Source organism: Rhinocladiella mackenziei (assembly GCF_000835555.1).
Source record: "Rhinocladiella mackenziei CBS 650.93 unplaced genomic scaffold supercont1.3, whole genome shotgun sequence".
NCBI lineage: Eukaryota > Fungi > Ascomycota > Eurotiomycetes > Chaetothyriales > Herpotrichiellaceae > Rhinocladiella > Rhinocladiella mackenziei.
Window position 1 is genome coordinate 590,157 of NW_013550602.1, and position 21,860 is coordinate 612,016.

The window sequence follows — 21,860 nt, forward strand, 5'->3', positions numbered from 1 at the left end:
AATTGGTAACACATATTTCGCCCAGGACCAAGACGCTAAATACACCTTACCCAATTCGGCACACCTACCTGTGCTGTGGTATCAAAGGGTAAACAGCACGTGATTCGGTCTAATGTTACTCCGAGGGCTATTCGCTGCCGAATCCGGAGGTTGTTCCCGCCGCTTTAGGAGGGACTCTTTTCTCAACAACTTTTAAACTCGACTTTTAAACTCGACTTGACGAGAAGTCGTAGTTGACTGTTAGCCACACTTCTTTCCATCTTACCACCGAACCCAGTCCATTCATACACGTTCCCGTCTCGAGCCTTGGTTGATTCTCGGATCCATTATTCTACAGTGTCTCTAAGTCAATCTTTCTCTGCATCTGCTAGCATCGCAGAGACAGCGTCGGTAATAGTATCTCAATCTATTCCGTCCACTCGCTGAAGAATTTTGTTCGAGAATCGAGATCCGCTAGTTGATAACGCTGGGACTCCCTTTCCATCCCGTAAGCTGAAATTTTCCGACCCACTTGCCATGCCTATCCATCTCACGCACGAGTATGCGACGCGATCCAACAATAACGGTTGCAAAGGCACGGGATTTTTTACCGACAATCTCCTTTTGCACCGTTTCGCCCGCAATATAAGACTGAAGCTGTTTGCGGACACTTCCGGAGATTGGAGCTTTGCATTTTCCATCAATCCAGTCGCGGATAGTAATACCCGTTCGCCATTTATCGCCTTTGAATTTCAACCCAAGAATCTGGTCGAGCCTCATAGCCTCGAGCCGTTGCGTTTTGTCAAGGTTATCTTCTCCATCGAGCTCCAAGTAGGGGATTTGAATATTCTTAAATTCGATAAGAGTGTAGCAGTTCTTGGTCGTAATGCGCAGATCGACAAACCCTTTTCCCTTTGTAGACTGTTATCCACGTCAGCTGTATGTTAGCTAGTATAGTATATTAACAGCGATCTTACCTTCTCAACTTCGTATTCAACCGCTGGCTGAATGGCAGGGTTCTCCAGAATCGTGATCATGATGCTGTCCCGGTGGTTCTCCCCCGTCTTTTCGAATGCCTTGTCGCCAACATCACGATCTCGCATCAAGTAGCAGTACCCAAAAAGTACGTCCATTGGGTTGCCGCTCTCAGCAAGTTCATGTAGAGCATTTCGCATGGTTTGGTATAACCCAAGTCGATTAATGAGCGCGAATCCAAACCTTTAGGCAGCGACGAGGTTGGGTATCTCTAAGAACTTGGACGGTTCCGCCGAGTCGAAAGTCAAGCCACCCATGTAGACCATCAAGGACTGCCGTGCAGATTTGTCGCCTTCCCCTCCAATCTAGTACTCTAAGTAGGCAAGAATGTGAGATTCAAACTTAATATCCCTATTGGTAACGATCATGACTTACTAGTTCGGATAGCTTAAAGCTGCCGTGCATCTGCTGATATGGAATCTTTGGTAAGACCCATGCTCGTCCTTTTGAAGTGCAAATTGCATTTCATTCACAGCGGCAGGCGCTTTGGCACAAATGCGTAAGAAGTGTCAGGCACCTCATAGTTGGGGGTCGTCGACTCGGAGTTTGTTTCTGTGCTTGACTGACTGTATGCCCAACAATTAGTACTAGAGTTGGACGGTACTTCTTAAAGATATGAAAGAGCAGCCTGTGTTTTAAAAAGGGGTCCACTTACATCAAGATATGAAAGAGCAGTCTGCGTGTTAAAAACTTTGTCTACACTCTGTGTTTGGCAGAAGTGATAACCATTAGCATAGTGTTCCAATTCTCTAAAATGCTTTTGCAACTCTTCTTCATTACTGCACACGATTCTTAGTGCTCCTAGCACGTCGGATCGAGTCAATCCGCAGAGAGTTGAAAACCGTGGGTCAAAAGAGATGTTTTGTTGGTTGTTGGCACCGCTAAAAAGGTCGGCTAGAAGGAGAGGTGTGATGCCAGTGGTATACACCTTTCGGATACCGTGCGTCAACGCCGTGCCAGCTTTGACAGCAGACCAAAATGACTTTAGAACTAGTGCGGGTTCGGCATCGGACCACTGCCTTGGGTCATGTGGATCCATACACCCATTGGCATAAGCATCGTATTCATCTGCTAGCACATAGATCTTGGGGAGTTAGAACGCGTTTTAGAGTATAGTAGTGCAGAAGAAACATACCCCTAGTACATCCCATAGGGGATTATCCTTCTCGCCCCTTTTGTGGATATTTCGCAGCGCAAATTGAACAGCGTAAACGAGTTTCCCGAGATTTGGGCCCGGGTACCTCGAGTCAAGATCGGCGGTTCACGATTCGAAAGATGGGCCTAAGTATTCAGAGTACTCCTCCCTAAATACCTCGAGCCCACGGTTCATTTCCATCCTAAGGCCCTCGGCAGACTCGCTCATGCTGTGAGAACGCTGGGTGCGGGAGAAGTCGAAATCTAAAACAAGATATCGTCCAGGTTGAACTGTGCCCTTTTGGACAGCTTCATCCACGCTGAGACCCTAGTTTTCAGTATCAGTGATTACGTGCAGGAAAACCTTGTACTAAGAGCCTCCACATACCTTGAAAAGCTCATCGTATTTTGCTGCGGAACTCGACTCCGTGGAAGTGTCGCAGCATCGAGACAGTGAGCGACTTTCCAAATCGCCTAGGGCGGCAAAGGAGCTGAACATCGTTCAAGTTTTCGAGAGCGGGGATATATTGCGTCTTGTCGAAGTATATCAATCCAGGTCTGCGAATTCGACCAAAGTCCGAGTTGCCTGTCACAAACCCTTCCGGCTCACCGGATACTACGAGCTTTGAGTTTGATCGCGTCGTGGAGCTTGTGCGGTATGGCGCGAGAGGAATCCGCGCTCTGAGAGTATGGCGCCAGCGGAGGGAAGGGTAAGAAAGCGGGATATTCATCGGAACTGTGCAGCGCATATATAGGCTTCTAGAGAGGTTGTCGATTGTAGACATGTTAAACGAGTGACGTAGTCCGATAGAGCACCGGCTGCAAAGGTAGGTAGCGGTGGATGAAGAAGTGACCCCCTTAAGGAAAACCCGGGAAGAAAGAGCTTGAGGGAGGTGCTTAGCGACGATGGCTACTAACTCCGCGTTCGATGTGTCCGTCGTTCGCCAGATGGCCCAACGGCAAGGACCTATTCAGGGACGTCAAAATAAATGGATCCGCGACTTCGTCAACCAGACTACGTCTGGCCGCCGACCGAAGGAGGAGTTTGAAGGAGCGTGCCTTTTTGCTCCGCGAAAGGTAATTTTGTGGCCGCACACGATGACACGGTAATTCTTCAGCAATTCTTCGACTCGCGCGCAGCAGCACCCTCAAAACCGTCCTCGGTGATCGCTGAACGCACCGCTGCTGACCAGAGACGCGTGAAGTATCCTGAGACGCAGACTGGGGGCACGACAACGGGTTTTCGCTAGAGAGCAGGGGATAGCGCGTGCAACCTTGGCGTTAGGCACCGGCATTCGGCAGATCTGCCTCGATGACGCTTAGAGGGTGGCAGAATGAGACAAGGGAAGTTGAGGAGGTTACGAAGCGACAGCGAGAGCGAAAGGTTAGCTGGTTAAAAGTGGCATGCTCCCTACGGGAAGGCGAGAGCAAGAAGGCAGACCAGGTTGCCGTTCTTGGCGTCGAGGAAAAACTCCTCCAAAAGCGGCGACACCGACCGCTAAATTTGGCGGGAAATTTTCCCTGCAACTTGCGTTGGAATAGCAAGTGGTGGATTTCTGCCAAGCATTCCAGCCTTATGCCAATAGACTAACAATTCGTTTACGGAGCATACATCATTAAAGCGGCCACCCCCAGCACATAGTTTCTAGTTAGCTCAAACATTCTCTTCACGCCGCTACAACAAACAGGGTAGACGATACACCTCACTATTCATCTTGACCTGAAACAATTGATAGACTGTGGAGTCTAGAGAAGGAATGTTGTGTTGTTGTTGTTCTATCTAAGAGAGCAAGACTGAAGAGAAGGAAGGGTGCAAGTTGCCAAGGTAACACGTCACGTGATTGGCCAACAACAATGTCCGAGCACCCAGGGCGCTGGCTGCTGGCCAGTGGGACGATGGATTCGCACCTTCTCGCGGTGTCCGGTGTGACTACCTACTTCGATGGGGAAACCAAGACGAATCCAACGGCAGACGGGGACGTGCTGGCAGCTCAGGGGTTGCGCGTCCTGCAGCACCAACACGACGACGACAAGCACGACACCACAATGAAGTCAAGAGAGTTCAAAAGAGGTGGAATGGATAACGGCACTGGGATACAATGTCAAGGGTTACACAGTGCAATCCCTCCTCCAATATCTCAACGACCTCGACCATCATCTTCAGCATAAGCCCTTCGACTTACTCGTGCAGTTGCCTGCACTATGGGGTAAGCCCCTCAACACGACGTTAAAGGACTGTTGTGGCCCAACAAATACGCTGGATGGGAAGGTATTATCAATCTCTCAAGCGAAGAAGGTCCTCGAAGAAACCGGTGTCAGCGTCTGTCCCGTCAGTGGATTCCCCCGCAGGGAACAGCGCGACCGAGGCCAAAGTGTTTAAAGCACAGAAGGCCGCTGAGACCGGTGGATCGGAAAAACGATATGGTGGTCAACATTGGCAAAAGTCCTGGGAGGTGATTGGAACTATGTCACCGACGAGGTTCAGGCAGTCAATACTGCAGTGACGAGCAGAGGAGCCATTTTGAAAGTCATTTTCGAAAACGATTTCCTGAAGGACGAGCATATTATCTAGATTTGTCCGTCTTTGAATGTCGCATTCGTCAAGCAGTCCAGTGGCATGGATACGTACAAAGGGGCCACAGTGCCTCATTTGAAGTTGATGAGGAAACATTCTCAGCCCGATATGCAGATCAAAGTGGCAGGTAGATTGCGAACGCTGGATGATTTGCTTTTATATCACGTCTATTAGTGCTAAGAGGATAGGTACCACCGCGACAGTGGCGATTATGGAGGAGGCGAAGGCGAGAAGTATTGGAAAGGAACCTATTGAGGTGGAGGTGAGGCCGACGGCCGGGACGAGTAATGGTTCAGTATATGAAGTCGGAGGATTGAAATTGTGTCCTGATAGGCAAGACCGGTCTCGCATGTGGAATCAGATCTAGGAAGTAGCATGGAAGGCATGAGAAGGCAATGGTACCTTGGTAGAGAGAAGAAAGTCCAGGGGCACGCAGAGGGGTAAGAAGATACCATGACGAGGCTGGCTGCGTTTGATGGTTAAATGCTCCACCAAAAGCAGTGCAACGCAATTGGAGAAGCCCAGAATTTCGTGGAACTCTCCCATCAATATCAAATTTTGACCATTAGATTGAGTCGATGCTTTCATGTTCCACAGGTCGCCAATATGGAACCTAGCAGTCCGTCGACCATGGCGCCCGCCGCGCAAAAGATCTCTTCGACCACAAACGCTCGTCAAGGACCCCACACTACCTCGGAATCCGATGCAGGGACGGCCAAGATTCCTAGACCCAGAGAAGGTCAGGCAGATGAAAGAAAATTGGGTTCGAGAGTTGTTTTGCGGGGAGCGCGCAGAGGTGGTCGAGGAAGTGGTCAGGGTAAGAGAAGAGATATGGGGAGGACAGAGTGGGCGTAAGTCTCTCCGCCACATACCCTGTTGTGCTTTTCGTTCTCGAAAAGCCTTTGAGATTTCAAGACTGACTTGCTAAGTATGAACAAAGTAGACAAGAGGAAACGGAATGAAGACGAGCAAGCCGCTAAACGACAACGAGTCGACGAGGGCAAAGCCGAGTTACCCATCTATGCGACGAAATTCAGCGACGAAGTCTTAGCCGCTGAGGCGCGAAGACCGAAGAAAAAGGTGGCGGTTCTGATTGGATATGCCGGAACAGGTTACAAGGGAATGCAATTGTGCGGGGAGTCCCGTTGTTGATATGCAAAATCGAACTGAAGCTAATGCCAGTCGAATCAGGACGCACGACCAAAAAACCATTGAAGGTGACCTGTTCCAGGCTTTTGTTGCCGCAGGTGCCATCTCCAAAGCGAATGCCGACGACCCAAAAAAGTCTTCTTTCGTACGATGTGCCCGAACCGACAAAGGTGTCCATGCAGCCGGTAATGTGATTTCTCTCAAGCTAATCGTCGAGGATGTGGATATTGTCAAGAAAATCAATGAAAATTTAACGCCACAGATTCGAGTCTGGGGTTTTGAAAGAACGAATAACAGTTTCAGTGCGTATCAGGCTGTGGACTCGAGGATCTATGAGTATTTAATCCCCAGCCATAGTTTCTTGCCGCCTCATCCAAGCAGTTTCTTGGGAAGGAGCTGTGATGAGTGGGCGGAGAAGAAAGGGGATATGGAGGCCTATAAGAAGCGGCAAGAAGAAGTGTTGGGATATTGGGAGAAAGTTGATGAGGAAGTCATCAAGCCTATTCTGGCGGAATATGATGCAGAGATCAGGAATATCTTGGAGAGGGCGCTCTGGTTGAAAGGCGAAGATCACGATAGAGTCAAGAACAGCTCGACAGCCGTAGGGCCAGAGATTGGAACGGGCCAGGAAACGCAGCCTGAGTCCGGGAAAGTGGAGGAAGAGGTGACCAAACCTGAAGAGAACATGGAAACCGATATCAAGGAGTCTACAGACACGCATCAACCCGCATCACAACCACCCAAACACTCACGCTCTATCATCCTCAACGAAGCAATGAAACGCCTCCGACAAGCCTACATCACCGCTAAACGAGCCTACCGTATCCCGGCATCTCGTCTCACACGCATCCAAGAAACACTCAATTTTTTCGTCGGCACACGCAATTACCACAACTACACGATCCTAAAGACCTTCAAAGACCCATCTTCCAAACGGCTGATAAAATCATTCCTCGTCAACCCGGAGCCCATTTTAATCAACGGCACTGAATGGCTGAGCCTTAAAGTCCACGGACAAAGTTTCATGATGCACCAAATCCGCAAAATGGTCGGGATGGTCGCGCTCGTGGTCCGTTGTGGCTGCGACCCAAAGCGTATGGTTGAGAGCATGGGTCCGGAAAATATTTCGATCCCCAGAGCGCCGAGTTTGGGTTTGCTGCTTGAACGTCCCATTTTCGACTCCTACAACAAGCGTGCGAAGCGCGACTATGGCAAGGAATCAATTGACTTTGACAAATTTAGAACCGAGATGGATTTGTTCAAGCAACAACAAATTTATGAACGCATGTATCGAGATGAGGAGAAAGAGAATGTCTTTGGGAATTTCTTCAATCATGTCGACAGCTTTCCGAGCGAGACCTTTTTGTTCGTCACGTCGGGAGGAATTGAGGCGACGAGAACGAAAATTAATGGTTACACGGACCAAATGAGCCATGTTGAACATGCACTCGTGGATGCAGATGGCAATCCCGATGCGGAGGACGACGACGACGATGATGCAGTTAAGGATATTCACGGGGATGAGGGTTGAAAATCTGAACTGATGTTACGGAAGCATTTTACATCAAAAATCCACACAATTTGACTTATTCACATGGTCTCCGGGCTCAATCATTTGCCTTTGTAGAACAACTGGCCAAACCCGGAGTCTTGATGGTAGATGTCTAAACGCCAGCCTTGTTCTCGGTCGTGAGTGCGAAGTATTATTTATTCTCTGCCCAAAAAGGCAATGCTTCATGAGCAGCATATCGCCGTCCCACCATCCCACCATCATTCCTTTTTCTTATCCTCCACTTATGAGGACAGCCTAATGAGTCGCATGTATTCTCAGACATAGATATGTGTATAGGCCTCAGTAAGGCTCGAGGATTCGAGATTCGAGAATTCATCCTCGTCCCCGTCCCCATTCCCATCCACATATGACTCTCCCTCTTGCTCCACAACCTGTTCAAAACGACAATCAAGAGAGTTTCTACTGTTCTGGCAAGGAAGAATGGACCTTACCCTCCTCCCTATCGTCCTCCTGTCAACGCCCGACTCTGCCTCCATCTCACCGTTACACACATTCGCCGCTCTTCACGGACGACCCAAATACCTTTCCTTCCTCCTCTTATGTCTCGGCATGCAAACCCCTTTATCCCCATCGGCACTGTGTAATGCAGAATACCCCGCCTGCGCGGCCATGACGACAGGGTACATATTCCGCGTCGAGAATCAGGCTGTTGTGATGCTTTTACAGCGTATCGGAAGGACGGGGCATTTGGTTACCCTTAAGGTTGAACCCGAATCCTCCCCCTCCACGACGGGTACGGGTGCAGGATCGAAATCGGCACGAGGAGTCTTGGGATTGGGATCGGCGTTAGAGATATTGACCTTTCTCCCTCCCCTCTTCCTTCTTCACTGGCTGGTCCTTCACCCATCCGACGTCTATCTCCTTCTCAGCACACTTCTCCTCCTGACATCGCGCCTTCTCTTCATCTTATCGCTCCGCGTAAGAACTCAACCATCATGGCACGGCGTGTTCGAACCAGGTGCGAAAGGAGACTTGCTCGTCCTCATGTCCGAGGACCGCTGGATCCGCATGCAAGGATTGGTCGACGATCTCAAGGCCGTGACGAGTGGGAGTTGGCTTGTCCGCTCACGCAATCACTTCCTGGTAGACGGCGCAGAGTGGGTTTCCAGATTCCTTGTGTACATTGCGACAATTGCCCTGGTGAACGCGAGGGATGAAGGGAAAATACTCCTCACGCTGTGTGTGACGATCAATCATGTATTGTTGTTAATGCACAATTCTCGCGTGGAAGAGATGAGTATGAATGGACGCAGGATCAGGGTTCAAGAGGGAGGAGTCAAGAAATATAAGCGGAGGCTGGATATGGCGGAAGAACTTGTCGAGGAAGTGGGAAGGAGTGATTTTGCGGTGAGATTGGGGTTGGTAAATCCAAACAATAACTCATCAGCATCAGCAGAGGCAAAGGAATCAGGCATCAAGAGACAGGGGAAAGAGAAGGGGAACGATCCGGACAACGAGGTGGTTACGATGTGATGAAGTTTTGATATTTGATATTTCGAGGTAGATCCATTCGTAGAGTCGATCTTCATACATAAGGTCCTGACAAAATCAAACCCGCCATGCTATGCTCGGCAAACTTTTTGCGTGCCATTCTATGCTTCAATCTGAAACGTGGTCCTCACGCCCATAGCCGCAAGTTCGACATCCAAATACCTCAAGACACCCGGAACATTGACGACGGTCGTATTATCGCCACCGACAAGCCTCCTCCCGGCCCCATCCTCCCAGATATCCAACTTACTATCCTCTAGCCTCGCCTCCCTCGCACACGCACGACACCTAACCACACCACTCGGCTCGACTCTTCCTCCTTTCTTGCCCACAGAGAACTGGTTCGGGATCATCATCGTGGCCAAGAGACTGCCGCACGACCGACACACCCAGGCACGCTGCTTGTCGGAGCAATCCATCAGACGGTCTTGAAGCAAGTACGCACAGCCATGGGCTATTAAAGAGTCGCGCTCCATTTCTCCCACACGGATACCACCACCTTTACTCCGCCCTTTGATCGGTTGACCGTGCAGAGCGTTGACGGGGCCGGTCGTCCGCACTTGGAACTTGTCGCTGACCATATGTCTTAGGCGCTGGTAGTACACGACGCCAATGTATATGTCAGCTGCGAACTCTTTGCCCGTGACTCCAGAATACATGGGCTCGTTTCCGTAGAAATTGTACCCTGCCTGTCTGAGCTGTTCACCAAAAAAGTTGCCGGCCGTATTGTCTTCGTCAAAGGAAAAGGGAGTACAATCTTGCGCCAAACCGTGAAGTGCACCGGATTTACCGGCCAGCGACTCAACGAACATGCCGATGGTCATTCGAGACGGGAAAGCGTGCGGATTGATGATGACGTCGGGCTGGATTCCAGATTCGCTGAACGGCATGTCTTGACTTGGCCACAGCATAGAACAGACCCCCTTTTGACCGTGCCGTGAAGAAAACTTGTCTCCGATAACGGGTCTTCGAGGAATTCGGTATTTGATGCTGACTGCCTGACACGGCTGATCACCGGATTCCGAGCCAATCAATCGAATCTGATCGATGTACGCTTCTTCGGTGTCCTTGTATTTGAAGTAACTGGTGTTCCCGTCCAGATTTCTCAATCGGGCCTCCGACGGATCAAACATGACGCTATGATATGCCAGGACTATTGAATTTTCTCTGACTTTGGTTCCGATCGCGGGCAACCCATCAGGGTCGAGATTACTGATGGCTTCCTTGGAAATGTTTGGGTCGCCCTCAGCAAAGCCAAATAGTGATTTGATTTCGGTCTTGGATCGACTTAAACGAGATTTTTCGTTGAGCTCGTACACTTTCGTCTTGTAAATGACGCCATCACCGAAACCTCGCTCATGGGATGATTTGTTGATAATCATCGCGTCGTCCATGTCGTAGCCCGTATAGGAAATGACGGCGACAACGGCATTCATTCCGTTGGGGAAATTGTCTAGTCCGTATTCGTTATACAGAGGTGGTCTGACAACGGGGGTTTGCCCTGTTTGCAATAGGAAAGCTTTGTTGTCGGTCCGACACATTAGGTTGGATGATGGAGTCCCCATGGCTTGTTTACTCATTTGGCATTGGTACATGTTTCGGGGGGATTGATTGAAATCTGAGAAAGGGGTCATATTGGCCAGGATTGATAGAATGTTGGTAGGTTTGTATTCGATATGCGTCGTCAGATTAGGGATGATATCAGCACCCACACAGGCAATATTCATGTATTGTTGCTCAAACGGTCCAACATAATCGAGTTTGTCTGATGGGAGATATTTCACCGGCCGCAACATGCGGGAAGGATCAGTGAAGAGGTACAGACCAGGATAAAGACCGCCATTTGAAGTCGGAACATGCCCGATCTCGAGTTCATTGGGAATGCTATTCTCTCCATTGACCTTCCAATGTCGCAGGAGCTGTGCAATCTCTTTTGCCCGTCTAGCCGGACAGTACCCTAATATTCGCCCATCCAATTGAACGGACAGACTATTTTCAACGGCCATGGCGGGTACAGAAGAAAGACCAAGTTGGACGAGGGCTTTCTCAATTCCAGAAGTATCTAATTTTTTGATCTGAACCTGGCATTGATGGGCCAAATGATTCAAAAGACCACAAGGAGATCCGTCAGGAGTATGGACGGGACAGAGAAACCCCCAACTTTCAGGGAGCAGCTTTCTGACAGTAGTTGTTTTCAACTGTGCAAAGAAAGTGCCTCGGTGTATACATCTGAAATGGCTAAGAAATCGATAAAAATTGATCTTTTCCGCGACAATCGTAAACCCCGAGGTCTGTGACAGATCCAGACCAGTCTGACTGACGAGGTTCCCCGTAGAAAGGAAATACTCCAGCTTCCCCGCCAGGTTTTCATTCGTTCTCCGAACTATTTTGGGAAGAAAATCGGTTTCGAAAGCTGGGTCGGTGAATTTGGCCCCGTTTTTGGTTCTGACCCAATCTCGGGCGGCTGTTCCAATGTTAACCATCCAATCGTAGACACTTTCTTTCAATATCATGCCGCAGAGAAAGCCTCCCAGTAGAATTTCCTGATTTGACACCGCATCCGGATTGTCCAGAGCACAATCGCCCGCTGCGAGAGCATAGAGCTTCCTGATCATGAAAAGCATCAGTTGGAACTTGTCGTTATTCTGGGCAGGAGTTACATCGACGTTTCCTAGATGTGGTAGGACGATTTTTCTCAAGAACTCCTCGCCCAGCTTTTCATCCGACACTGTTATCGGGTTCATGAGCACAGGTCGAAATTTCTCCCCTAGATATGCGAGCGTTTGAGCTCTGGTCTTCAGATTGTACGCCTTGTACGTCCGTAGGAGGAGTTCAGTCCGGTCAGAGACAAAAGAATTCGGAGTACTGTTGGAGGATGAGCCGATGATTCCTTCAGCGATCTCTCGGTCGTTGGTCTCCACCAAAGCCTTCAGAATCATGACCACAGGCACCAGGTATTCATTCTTCCTCCATGAGAATCTGAAAGTGACGTTTCCATCGGTCAAATAATGAAGGACATTGGTTTGCGATGTCTGATCGGGTCTTACCGAGCGAATTGAAATACCAAATTTCGAAAACGTCGGTCCTCTTGCGGTGAAGGCATTCCGTGAAATTGCCATGGGATAGTTCCTCCTATTCGCAATCAACATTCGTATAAGCCTCTCATTGCCGTTCACAACGAAATATCCGCCCAACTCTTCAGACTCTTCCTTGTGATGAACCATTTCTGCGGGAGAAAATTTCTCCAGGTGACACTTGCTGGACCGCAGCATAATGGGCATCTGACCAACATCTCGCACCGATTCTCTCCATTCGCCACTATTTACTCGGTACTGTAACCGGGCTCCTAACTTTCCTCGGTAGGTAGCATGCCTCTCTCGACATTCGGAAGGGTAGATATTTCGATCTTGTATGCTGTATTTGTTTGAACTGGGAAGGACAGGTTTGTCAAGTATCACTCCGGTCACTCTCAGATCGAGCTTGTTGTGAGCCTCTGCTGGACGTGGATTCCGCGGATCTCCATCGACAACTGTATGTATGCCAATGTCTTTGAGGCCTGCATCAATCAATCCTTCATCCCACAGCGCATTGAATGATTCGACATGCGGTTTGACGGCGGCTTTAAGGGCGGGGAAGGCACTGTGATCTTTGGGGGTATTTCTGAACAGTCGGTGACGCCTGACTGTGTCGTACTCTACAGACCATTCTGTACGGGTCTGAGTTGAAGTAGACGACATCGTCCCGCAGAGACGCCTTGGGTCACAATTTTGTTTGTCTGGACAAGCAGCATTGTCGTTGGAATCCAATTTTTTTTTAAAAAAAAAAAAAGGTTCTTGCGCCATCCGCGTTCGTGCTCTGCAGCAGCAATCGACAAGACAAACTAACTTAACCATTTTTGGCAAGGGGCTGCCATTCAGCCTCGTCGGCAGGAGGAACAACAACGACTTCTCTAGGCTGGCCTTTGGGACGATTAAATATTGTCTCTGGAGTCCTCTCAGGCTAAGATGTGTCGATACGCCCCTATGGAAAACCCTGCCTGATTACAATCCGGAGCTCCTAGAACCTGTATATCCGACGGAATATCATTGGGTCTCTGTACATTTGAGTGGCCTAATTGATGTCCGGTGAATGTCAGAATCATGCTCCTCTGGGCCCTCTCCAAAGCCTTCGGGTTATCATGCAATTGGATATTGATCTGGGCTAAATGGGATCTGGCTGTGATTCGGGATGTGCTGTAATAAACGGTCGTGTAACCACGCGATCAATGCCGATAGTTCTTCTCTCTAAAATCTTGGAAACTGCCACTACTAATGGCTCGTTCATTTCGATCGGTTCAGAGACACTACGCCCGCCGTAGTAGTGGATCCGGTTAAGTCGCAATTTTTGGACTTGTGCAAATAGACTTGGTAAGAGGTCTATCAGATGCCTCATGTGATCGCGCTCTTCTTGAAGAAGCCGAGAGAGTACCATTTGACTTGAAGTCGGAGTAGGCTGTGCAAACAGCATGGTCGGGATTCTGTGGGGCCCTTTGGACAATGGTGTTGTGAAATAAAACTCAACCTCAGTCAGATTGGGCAATTCCGTTGCTCGACCCAGTTTCTCCTTGAGGGTGGCCAGGGACTCATCTTTAGCGAGTGAAAATAGTTCGGAGGACATGGTCTCAGTCAGTTGAAAGCGGATTGTCGTGATTTTATCCTTCCACTGGGGATTGAGGATTATCACTCGTAAGGCGGAGACAATTGCACCTTGGATAGAAGATGTGGATGGTGCCATTTTGGATGCTATCGTGCACAAAGTCAACGAAATCTCCTGTAATTGAGGGAATACCTCTGAGAATTTAGATACTAGCCGGTTGGGTGTGATTGGCAGGTATGCTTTTGCTTTGAGAGGAGACGGAGAAGGAGCGGAACCTGACGTGGTAATCTCTGCTATCGGGATGGACACATCGACACATCGAACCATCTGTCGGGTTGAGAGTCGTGATGCCTGGGCGAGAAAGCCTGGCTGGGTATGAAGAACGATCTTAGAGCTTCGATACAGGAGTTCCAGGCATTCGGTGGATATCCGCTTAGACACCTGGAGGAGAGGCGGGCATAGCGATCTCTTGCCATCTCTGAGCTCCGCCCACGGCAGCCCACGGTCTAAATAAATGCGTCTGTCCAGTGGGTTTAGGCAGAGTGCGAAAATGAACCGTCGTATCTCAAAAGGTATTTCGAGAAGATGACATTGCTCCTTCGTGGACGAAGACCCGGACTGTTGGGCTGTGATCTTCATTGTCTTGGGGAAGACAAGCAGTTGCACGGGATACAGATCTCATGAAGACTGAAGATGGAGGGACGAAGTAAGCGGGCCCCATTTGCACAACACTGCTGAATAAACCAATCAATGACCGTGTGAATTGTGCTGCAGCCTGGCTTCCCTGTACCTAGGCAAGCAGCCGAGTATATATCCGAAGTCGAGCGACCATTGGAACTTGGGTGTAACGCTGCTGTTGACACGCTACAGACAAAATTCAAAGAATATAAAACCAGAAAGCCAAAACCCAGGAGCTCCCTTCGCGTTTACCCAGTGCATCTCCGACCTTGCGTGCGTCCAAAATGGTATTCCACAGGCGCAATCCCTTAGTCCCCTCATGACCAATCGTCAACTCTATAAAAATAACCATCCCTTTAATAAAACGCCTTGATACCTCAAGCGCCAGTTAAATATTTGACCAGCTGCTCTCTTTCACTTGTAGGAACCAGACTCAGCACCTCACGCACTCCCTTGAGGCCACCCTCCTTGTTGCCCATCAACAATTCGGATACCTTCTTGCTCACAGCCTCACTCTTGACGGCATCAATCTTAGCATAGATTTCCTTTCTATGGCTTTCGTACCACTCAGCAACCTTGCGGTCATCCTTTTCGAACTCCGCGTCCAAAAGACCGGTCCAGTTTTTGAGCATGGCAAGGTTGTGCTCCTTCTGAGCAAGTCCATTGGACACCACCGGGGCACCACCAACAGCCATACTGCTGTTGAGCTTCTTGAGGAGAACCTCTTCAGACAATCTTCTTCGCAGTCGCCAGTAGAAGAATCGTCTAGCATTCTGCCATTTCAGTGGCATTCGGATCGTACCCTTGGCTTCCATCCGTCCTGCACGATCATGAAGATCGGCAAACTGAAGAGCGATTTGTTGGTAGACCGGTCCGAGGAGTTGCTCACGTTCTGTCATCTTGGCCTTGATGGCATTCAGCTGCTCGGCTGTCAAATCCTTGACCAGAGATTGCGCCCTGAGTTCGCCATAGATCGGATCCAATCGAGCCATGGTCTCAAGCTGTTTCTCGCGGCGGTACTTGATCCCGACGATACCTTCGGGCTCCAAGACACCACCACGGGATTCCTCGTCAGCGTACATTTCCATTTGTTCAGGGTTGATAGTCGGATCAACAACCACCTAAGAAGAAAAGAGGGTCAGTGAACGTAACAGAAATTAGGACCAGATCCCAACATACCCATGAACCACCACGGAGTTCACCGAACGGAGGAATGTAAACAAAGACAGGTTGCTCATATTTGGCAAGGCCGTCAACGATGTACGAGCCATATTTGAGCACCTCGTTGTACATGTCTCGTTGACCACCAGAGAAACCACGCCAGTTGGCAAGGATCATAACGGGAAGCTGCTCGCCATAGTTGAAATCTCGGAGGGCTTGTGCGGTCTTGAAAGCGGAGTTGGGGAACCACACGCCACCGGCTTCTTGTACCACTTGTTCCATAGAGTCAGCATTGGCAGGATCAGCTGGCATAACGTTCTCGACGGTACGAGTCTCAACCGCAATAACACCCATAGGGATGCCGCCAAGTCGAGCTCGGCCCACTACCACAGTTCTTGCCCAGCCTCCAAGAGCCTCCTGGAAGGAGTCCTTGTCGAACAGACCAGACACGAAACCTTCCTCATTCTGCTTGCCGGCGATGAGGTGTCTGACGTCGTATGGTTGTCGTGGAGGTGGGAAATATTGGATATCTCGATCCCACGGATCCGCTGATGGGTTGACAGGAACTGGTTGTCCCTTCTTGTCGGGAATGAAGGACATCCATTCAACGATCTTCTCGACACCCTGGAAGTCATCACTGGCCGTCATGTGAGAGACACCGTTTCGGTACATGATCTGCGTGCCACCAAGCTGCAAGTTGGAAGTGTAGACTTCCTTGCCCAAGACCTTGTTGAGGGCCGGAGCACCGGTGAGAATAATTGGTTGACCCTCAATTTGAATAGCACGTTGACCGAGACGGACAAGGTAAGCACCAATACCAACGGATCGGCAAGTGACGAGGGTGATGGTGAAGATGTCTTCGTAGGCTTTGGAGGTGGCTCCAGCAATGAGACCAGATCCTCGCAGGCACTCCACTCCCAATCCGTCCTTGGCACCAACGATGGTGACGATTTTGTGTCGCTCCTCACCGTCCTCAACGACCTTCTCGGTCAGAACTTCTTTCTTGCCCAATTGCTTTCTCCTTTCAGGAGTCAAGTAGAGATACTTGAAGCCAGCTTCTGGGTTTGCTTCGTCATTCCATGCAACCGAGAAGTAGGGAATGAGTTCGTCAGCCATGCCGATACGAGCACCAGAGTTGGCAGACAGGTAGACACGAGGAATGCCCAGTTTGCGAGCAAATTCGGTACATTTGCTGAAGAATCTGTCCTCAACAGGTCCAAATGAACCGATTTGGTAGGTGATATCGTTGGCAATAATGACGAATCTTCTCCCTCTGGGATACTCGGGAGTTTTGGCGGTCAAGATCCAGGCCACCATACCGCAGTTATTAGTACCAGGCTCACGGGACACCTCGGTCAGGTTGTCGGCATCATCCAGAATGAGTTCGTTGTATTCGAGGCAGGTTCCAACTTCAGGTTTCGCTTCAGCAAGTGGCGCATGTTTGGCAGCCGCCTTGGACCAGCTGTTCTGGATTGCCTGCCTGAACAACTCGGGGAAGTCATAAACATATTGAGTGCCCATAAGGTGAGCCTTGTAACGCTTAGGTTGCAGCCACTCCTTCGTTGGATAGGGAGCCGAGACGGGTCGAAGGTGCATAGCACCGATCTTGGTGGTCCCGCTGATGCTTTCAAACACCCATTCGCCAGTGCGCGATTTCTTCTCGACATAGGTCTCGACTTGGACGACGTAACCAGAGGTGTTGGTGATGATGACGCGGACCGGATATGGCAAACCTGATTCAGGATCGGTGCAAAGCATTCTGATTTCAGCCCCGGTAACTCGAAGGCGCAAGAATCTCCGAGAGAATCGTTCCAAGAAGCCAGCAACTTGCTCTTCGACATCTCTTGGCTGCAAGTTGAAGGTAGGAGTGAAGTTGATAAAGATATGATTTAGATCAGAGTTGTTGTTGCCGATGATCTCGAGAGCATCACAGATGTCATTGACCAAGCGGTCAGTCTCGGAGATCAGGTATTCTGCGGTGGGGATCTCATCCTTCAAGCGACCGGGTCGGACCACTGCACGAGTGAAGTAACGCTTGTCGACAACCTTGTCTCTGTCGTCGCCCTTGCCGATGGCTTCGTATACATGAATATTTCTATTTTCGGTGAAGACGGGCTTGATCTTGAACTTCGACAATCGTCCTAGTTCAAGCTGGAAAGCGAGAGCCGGTTCGTTGTGTCGAATACTCTGGTCTTCCTCGAAAGTAGGGCCACGGAACGTGAAGTAGCCGGGATAGGTTCCGTCTGTGTGGGCGCAGATGAAAGTAATCCGACGAACTTTTCGTGCTAGAAGCTCGGGCTTGTACTCGGCAATCAAGCTGTGTACACGACTCAAAATCTCCTCGTCGGACAAGTTCTCGATGTCGCGGATGGCGATATTGCAGACATTGGTCAATTCTTCATCAGACGGGTCTGACGTCTTCTGTGGTTTTCGCTGGTTGTCGAGGGTTGGCATGAGGTAAGGCTGGCTAGGCCGTTTCTCTTTGGGATTCTTGGGGAATGCTTCGAGAGCCCGAGCGAGGCACTCATCAGCCTCGTCCAGATAATGGCAAGGAGCAATAACACCCTTCCGTGAAGGTTCATCATCTTCTCCCATTTTGTTGAGGTAAGACAAATCACTCACGGAGGCAATACGTTTGAATGGATTGCCTTGTTGCGAGGGGGTCGCTTGACCCGAAGGATAGGATGAGGCCAATGGCAACCCGAATTCAGATTGTCCGACTTTGCGGAGGACGAAGTCCCAGGAGAGGTAGAACGGTGGATCCACGTCATTGTGATATTCAATCCCCTTGACGGTATAGGCACGATATGCTCGTCGAATGTACACCTCCAGCGCCGCGAGTCCAACCCAAGGGTCGTGGTGGGCGAAGAAGAGTGGAAGGACATCGAATACGGTGTATCGAGAATCAATCACTTCCTTCAACACATCGAGATCAGGCTCACGGTGCTCCCAACCGGTCTCTCCGTATTTGGATTCGACAACCGAGGATTTGAGAATGTGCTCCATCTGAGATGATCTCTCCTCGAGTGAGGGCATGGCACACAAGATCAGCAACTCACGCGCCTTCAGAGCAACTCTTGCCGTGGCTCGAGACTCCAACTCGGTGAGACGCCGTAGAGCAGATCGGAAATATTTGGCAACGTTGCCGACATTGGGCTGGTTTGGTCGGTACATATCCAAAATGGCAACGATCAGGTTGTTCTTGGAGGAGACTCGTGTGTGTGACAGCACCGTCCAGACCACCGACAGAATGTCATCTTTGTGCTCTTCTCGAAGTTTGAGAATAACATCCTCATCTCGGTGTGCGCCCGAGGCGAACAATCTCTCGACTTGGTAATACTTATCGAGAAGCCCGGTGAAGACCGAGAACTCGTGAGCTTTCAAGCCTTCCGAATATCGGGCAATCAACTCCTCAAGAGGTGCCAAAGTGGCGTGAAGAGTGGCTCCGTCACTGGGGGACATGTTTTCTTCAATGAAGCGGTTGATGGCCTTTTGAAGCTGCTTGGACGGGAATTCAGCGTGTCGAGCGTGTGCTCGCTCCACAATCTGGTCAAGCTGAGCGTCCAGTCTCTGCGGAGTTCTTGAGTGCAGAGCCGAGGCTCTCGCGGTCCATTCGCCATATGGCAGCTCAGGGTCTCTCAAGACCGAAACAAGCTCCTTCAGAGTTGACGCCATGATAACCTGGTTGTCAAAACCAAGCAGGATGTTCTGAAGAATGCCGATGAGGAGGGCGAATCGCTGAGGTGGTTTTTTGCCAACGACTTGAGGAGGACCGAGGTCAGGGAGTTGTCCCGTGAATGTCTCGGCCGTCTTGACTCGGGATGGGTCATCGAGAGCCAAAATTCCGAGAATGTCACCGGCCTCAAGAGTTGCTCCTGGCTGCTTGATGAATTGAACAACACCATCCTCTTGAGCGATGAGCGGCATGTACATCTTCATGACTTCAACCTCAGCGAAGGCCTGGCCAGCTTTGACGTGATCGCCGTTGTCGACGGTAAACTTGACGAGCTTCCCAGGCGAGGGAGTTCGGAGCTGAGTGGGGTCATTTTCCTGCTCGAGCAGGCAGGTCTTGCTGTCCACACTCAGTCGAACGGAAGTAGCCTCTTCCTTCCAGTAGATGCTGTGAGACCGGCCAGCAACAAGCATCAACAAACCGCCGTCAGCCAGGGTCCGCATACCAACAGAGCATTTTGAGCCGTTGATAAAAATGTGGTAGCTGTCAAGACTGGCTCGAGTTGCTGTGAACTTGAATCTCTGGCCCTCGTAGATAAAATCAATGGGGAAGACGGTTTTAAGGACATCTTTGGAGGACACTTGACCCTTTTCCAACCCCTTGCGATACTCTGCGATACAAGCTTCGCTGGCTATATGCGCTTTGGTAAGAGCACCAGCAAGGACAGCGAGCATCTGATCCGGACGCTCAGCAGTCAATTTGTTGGAGATGAGCTGATCCAACCATCCCGTGGTGATGGTGTTATCCTCAAAAGCGGGTGTTTCCAACAGCTTAATGAGGTATTCAATGGTGGTTCTGAAATCACCACGAATGCTCAATTCTTTCAAAGCAACGACCATGTGTTTTCGGGAGGCTGATCGATTTTCGCCATAGGCGAAAATGTGACCGAACTGACTGTCGGAAAAGCTGTGGATGCTGGAGTTCGAGGATACCGAGAAGTAGCCCCAGACATTGGAGCTTGATCGGAAGTTGAGGTCATGCATGGTACCACTTGAAGGCTTGAAGCCCTCACCAGGATCTTCCGAGGTGATACGGCAGGCGGTGGTGTGGCCCTTGGGCCGAGGCCGTCGTTGCGTCTTCAAGCTGCTCTCGTTCACGAAATGGAAGTCGATTTCGGTCGAGGTGTGTGGGTCAACGCCGTACAACAAGCGAATGTCACGGATGCGGTGGAGAGGAAGGCCCATGGCAATCTGTAGCTGGGCCGCGGGTAGATTGACACCGCTGACCATTTCGGTGGTCGGGTGCTCGACCTGGAGACGGGGGTTGAGTTCCAAGAAGTAGAACTTGCCATCCGCATGCGAATACAGATACTCAACGGTACCCGCAGACACGTAGCCTACCAACTCTCCCAACCGGACAGCCGCCTGCTCCATGGAACGGAATGTATCCGGGTTCGCAATGGTGACGGGAGCTTCTTCAATAATCTTCTGATGTCTTCGCTGGACAGAGCAATCTCTGCCAAAAAGAGAGATGTTGTTTCCGTACTGATCTGCCAAAAGCTGCACCTCCAAGTGTCGGGCGTTTCCCGCAAGCTTCATAATGAAGATGGGAGATCCCGGGATTTCGCTTGCGGCGGCATTGTAAAGGCTTACAAAGTCGGCCTCGTTTTCGACTTTTCGAATACCCTTGCCACCACCACCTTCAGAGGCCTTGACCATGACGGGGAAACCGATCTTTTTGGCGGCTTCCAAGCCCTCTTGAGGAGAATGTACGCAGCCCTTGTCGTATACCTCATCTCTCACCGTCACCATGCCGTTCTTGTCAATTTCAACCTCGTCAATACCCTCTCCCGACCAAGGAATACAAGGCACTTTCGCGTGTTGTGCGACAATTGTGGAGGAAATCTTGTCACCCAAGGATCTCATTGCAGATCCCGGAGGCCCAATAAAGATGATTTTCTTGGGCGAGGCTGCTAAAGATTCGGGCAATTTGGGATTTTCCGAGGCGTGACCCCAACCCGCCCAGACGGCATGGACGTTCATGCGCTCAGCAATATCGACAATCAGCTCAACATTGGCATAATTGTTGTTATTGGTGCCTCCGGGCACCTATATGATCCACGTCAGCTCATGTTCCGCTCTCTTTTCCCGCCACCATTGGTTTTTTGCATACCTCAACATATTGATCTGCCATACGAATATAGTCTGCGTTTGCCTGCAAATCTTCTGGGGTGGCCATGACAGTAAATTGAATGGCGCGCTCGTCGCCGAATGTCTCGTAGGCCCATTTTCGTACTGAACGGATTTCTTTCACTGCGGCAATACCGTTGTTTGCAATGAGCACCTGGATTTCAGGTTTCCGCGGTCAGCTGCGCCTCCCTGGCACGAATTGTCGGAGAGAGAGAGCGTGACTTACGGAAGTGATGACAGAGTGTCCATCGTGCTCTTGGACAAAATCCTTGACTCTGCTAGGAGGGGCCTTCTCCAGTCGGTTTCCCCCAATGAAGTGGGAAGTGACTTGGTGCTTCGCCTGCCAGGAACTCGGCGTGCCGTTGACTAGCGAAGACTTACGGGTCCCGCTGGTTCCGTTGACGGTGGGAGCCATGATTATAGTAAAATGCGTCTTATCTCATACAGTTGAGAAATGCAGTTCTGGCTCTGGCAGGGTAAATCGTGTCTGGATCTGAATAAGGAGACGAACGACTTTCGAAAAGGTGTGGGCCGTGGGGGGAGAAAATAGGAGACCGGGTTTACGCCAATTAATACCGATGGTCCCTG

General features: G+C 50.2%; 8 protein-coding genes across 8 annotated transcripts; 3 read left to right on the forward strand and 5 right to left on the reverse strand.

The window, feature by feature from the left end:
- Positions 1-453: 453 nt before the first annotated feature.
- On the reverse strand, positions 454-1,154 carry Z518_03768 (uncharacterized protein; the record flags this gene model as incomplete). The annotated part of the gene is made up of 2 exons (XM_013417478.1): positions 454-900; positions 957-1,154. 2 exons carry the CDS (start codon positions 1,152-1,154, stop codon positions 454-456), a joined length of 645 nt encoding a protein of 214 aa, XP_013272932.1.
- Positions 1,155-1,483: 329 nt separating this feature from the next.
- Positions 1,484-2,647, reverse strand: Z518_03769 (uncharacterized protein; the record flags this gene model as incomplete). Its single annotated transcript, XM_013417479.1, has 5 exons — positions 1,484-1,576; positions 1,670-2,098; positions 2,150-2,255; positions 2,313-2,476; positions 2,537-2,647. The coding sequence occupies 5 exons, from the start codon at positions 2,645-2,647 to the stop codon at positions 1,484-1,486; spliced, it is 903 nt and encodes a 300-aa protein (XP_013272933.1).
- Positions 2,648-4,002: 1,355 nt separating this feature from the next.
- On the forward strand, positions 4,003-4,317 carry Z518_03770 (uncharacterized protein; the record flags this gene model as incomplete). The annotated part of the gene is made up of 1 exon (XM_013417480.1): positions 4,003-4,317. One exon carries the CDS (start codon positions 4,003-4,005, stop codon positions 4,315-4,317), a length of 315 nt encoding a protein of 104 aa, XP_013272934.1.
- A 1,012-nt stretch (positions 4,318-5,329) lies between these two features.
- Positions 5,330-7,403, forward strand: Z518_03771 (tRNA pseudouridine(38-40) synthase; the record flags this gene model as incomplete). The annotated part of the gene is made up of 3 exons (XM_013417481.1): positions 5,330-5,574; positions 5,653-5,853; positions 5,915-7,403. The coding sequence occupies 3 exons, from the start codon at positions 5,330-5,332 to the stop codon at positions 7,401-7,403; spliced, it is 1,935 nt and encodes a 644-aa protein (XP_013272935.1).
- A 462-nt stretch (positions 7,404-7,865) lies between these two features.
- Positions 7,866-8,918, forward strand: Z518_03772 (uncharacterized protein; the record flags this gene model as incomplete). Its single annotated transcript, XM_013417482.1, has 1 exon — positions 7,866-8,918. One exon carries the CDS (start codon positions 7,866-7,868, stop codon positions 8,916-8,918), a length of 1,053 nt encoding a protein of 350 aa, XP_013272936.1.
- Positions 8,919-9,037: 119 nt separating this feature from the next.
- On the reverse strand, positions 9,038-12,673 carry Z518_03773 (uncharacterized protein; the record flags this gene model as incomplete). Its single annotated transcript, XM_013417483.1, has 1 exon — positions 9,038-12,673. The coding sequence occupies one exon, from the start codon at positions 12,671-12,673 to the stop codon at positions 9,038-9,040; it is 3,636 nt and encodes a 1,211-aa protein (XP_013272937.1).
- Positions 12,674-13,136: 463 nt separating this feature from the next.
- On the reverse strand, positions 13,137-13,709 carry Z518_03774 (uncharacterized protein; the record flags this gene model as incomplete). The annotated part of the gene is made up of 1 exon (XM_013417484.1): positions 13,137-13,709. The coding sequence occupies one exon, from the start codon at positions 13,707-13,709 to the stop codon at positions 13,137-13,139; it is 573 nt and encodes a 190-aa protein (XP_013272938.1).
- Positions 13,710-14,626: 917 nt separating this feature from the next.
- Positions 14,627-21,687, reverse strand: Z518_03775 (uncharacterized protein; the record flags this gene model as incomplete). The annotated part of the gene is made up of 4 exons (XM_013417485.1): positions 14,627-15,370; positions 15,429-21,191; positions 21,256-21,426; positions 21,499-21,687. The coding sequence occupies 4 exons, from the start codon at positions 21,685-21,687 to the stop codon at positions 14,627-14,629; spliced, it is 6,867 nt and encodes a 2,288-aa protein (XP_013272939.1).
- Between the last annotated feature and the right edge of the window lie 173 nt (positions 21,688-21,860).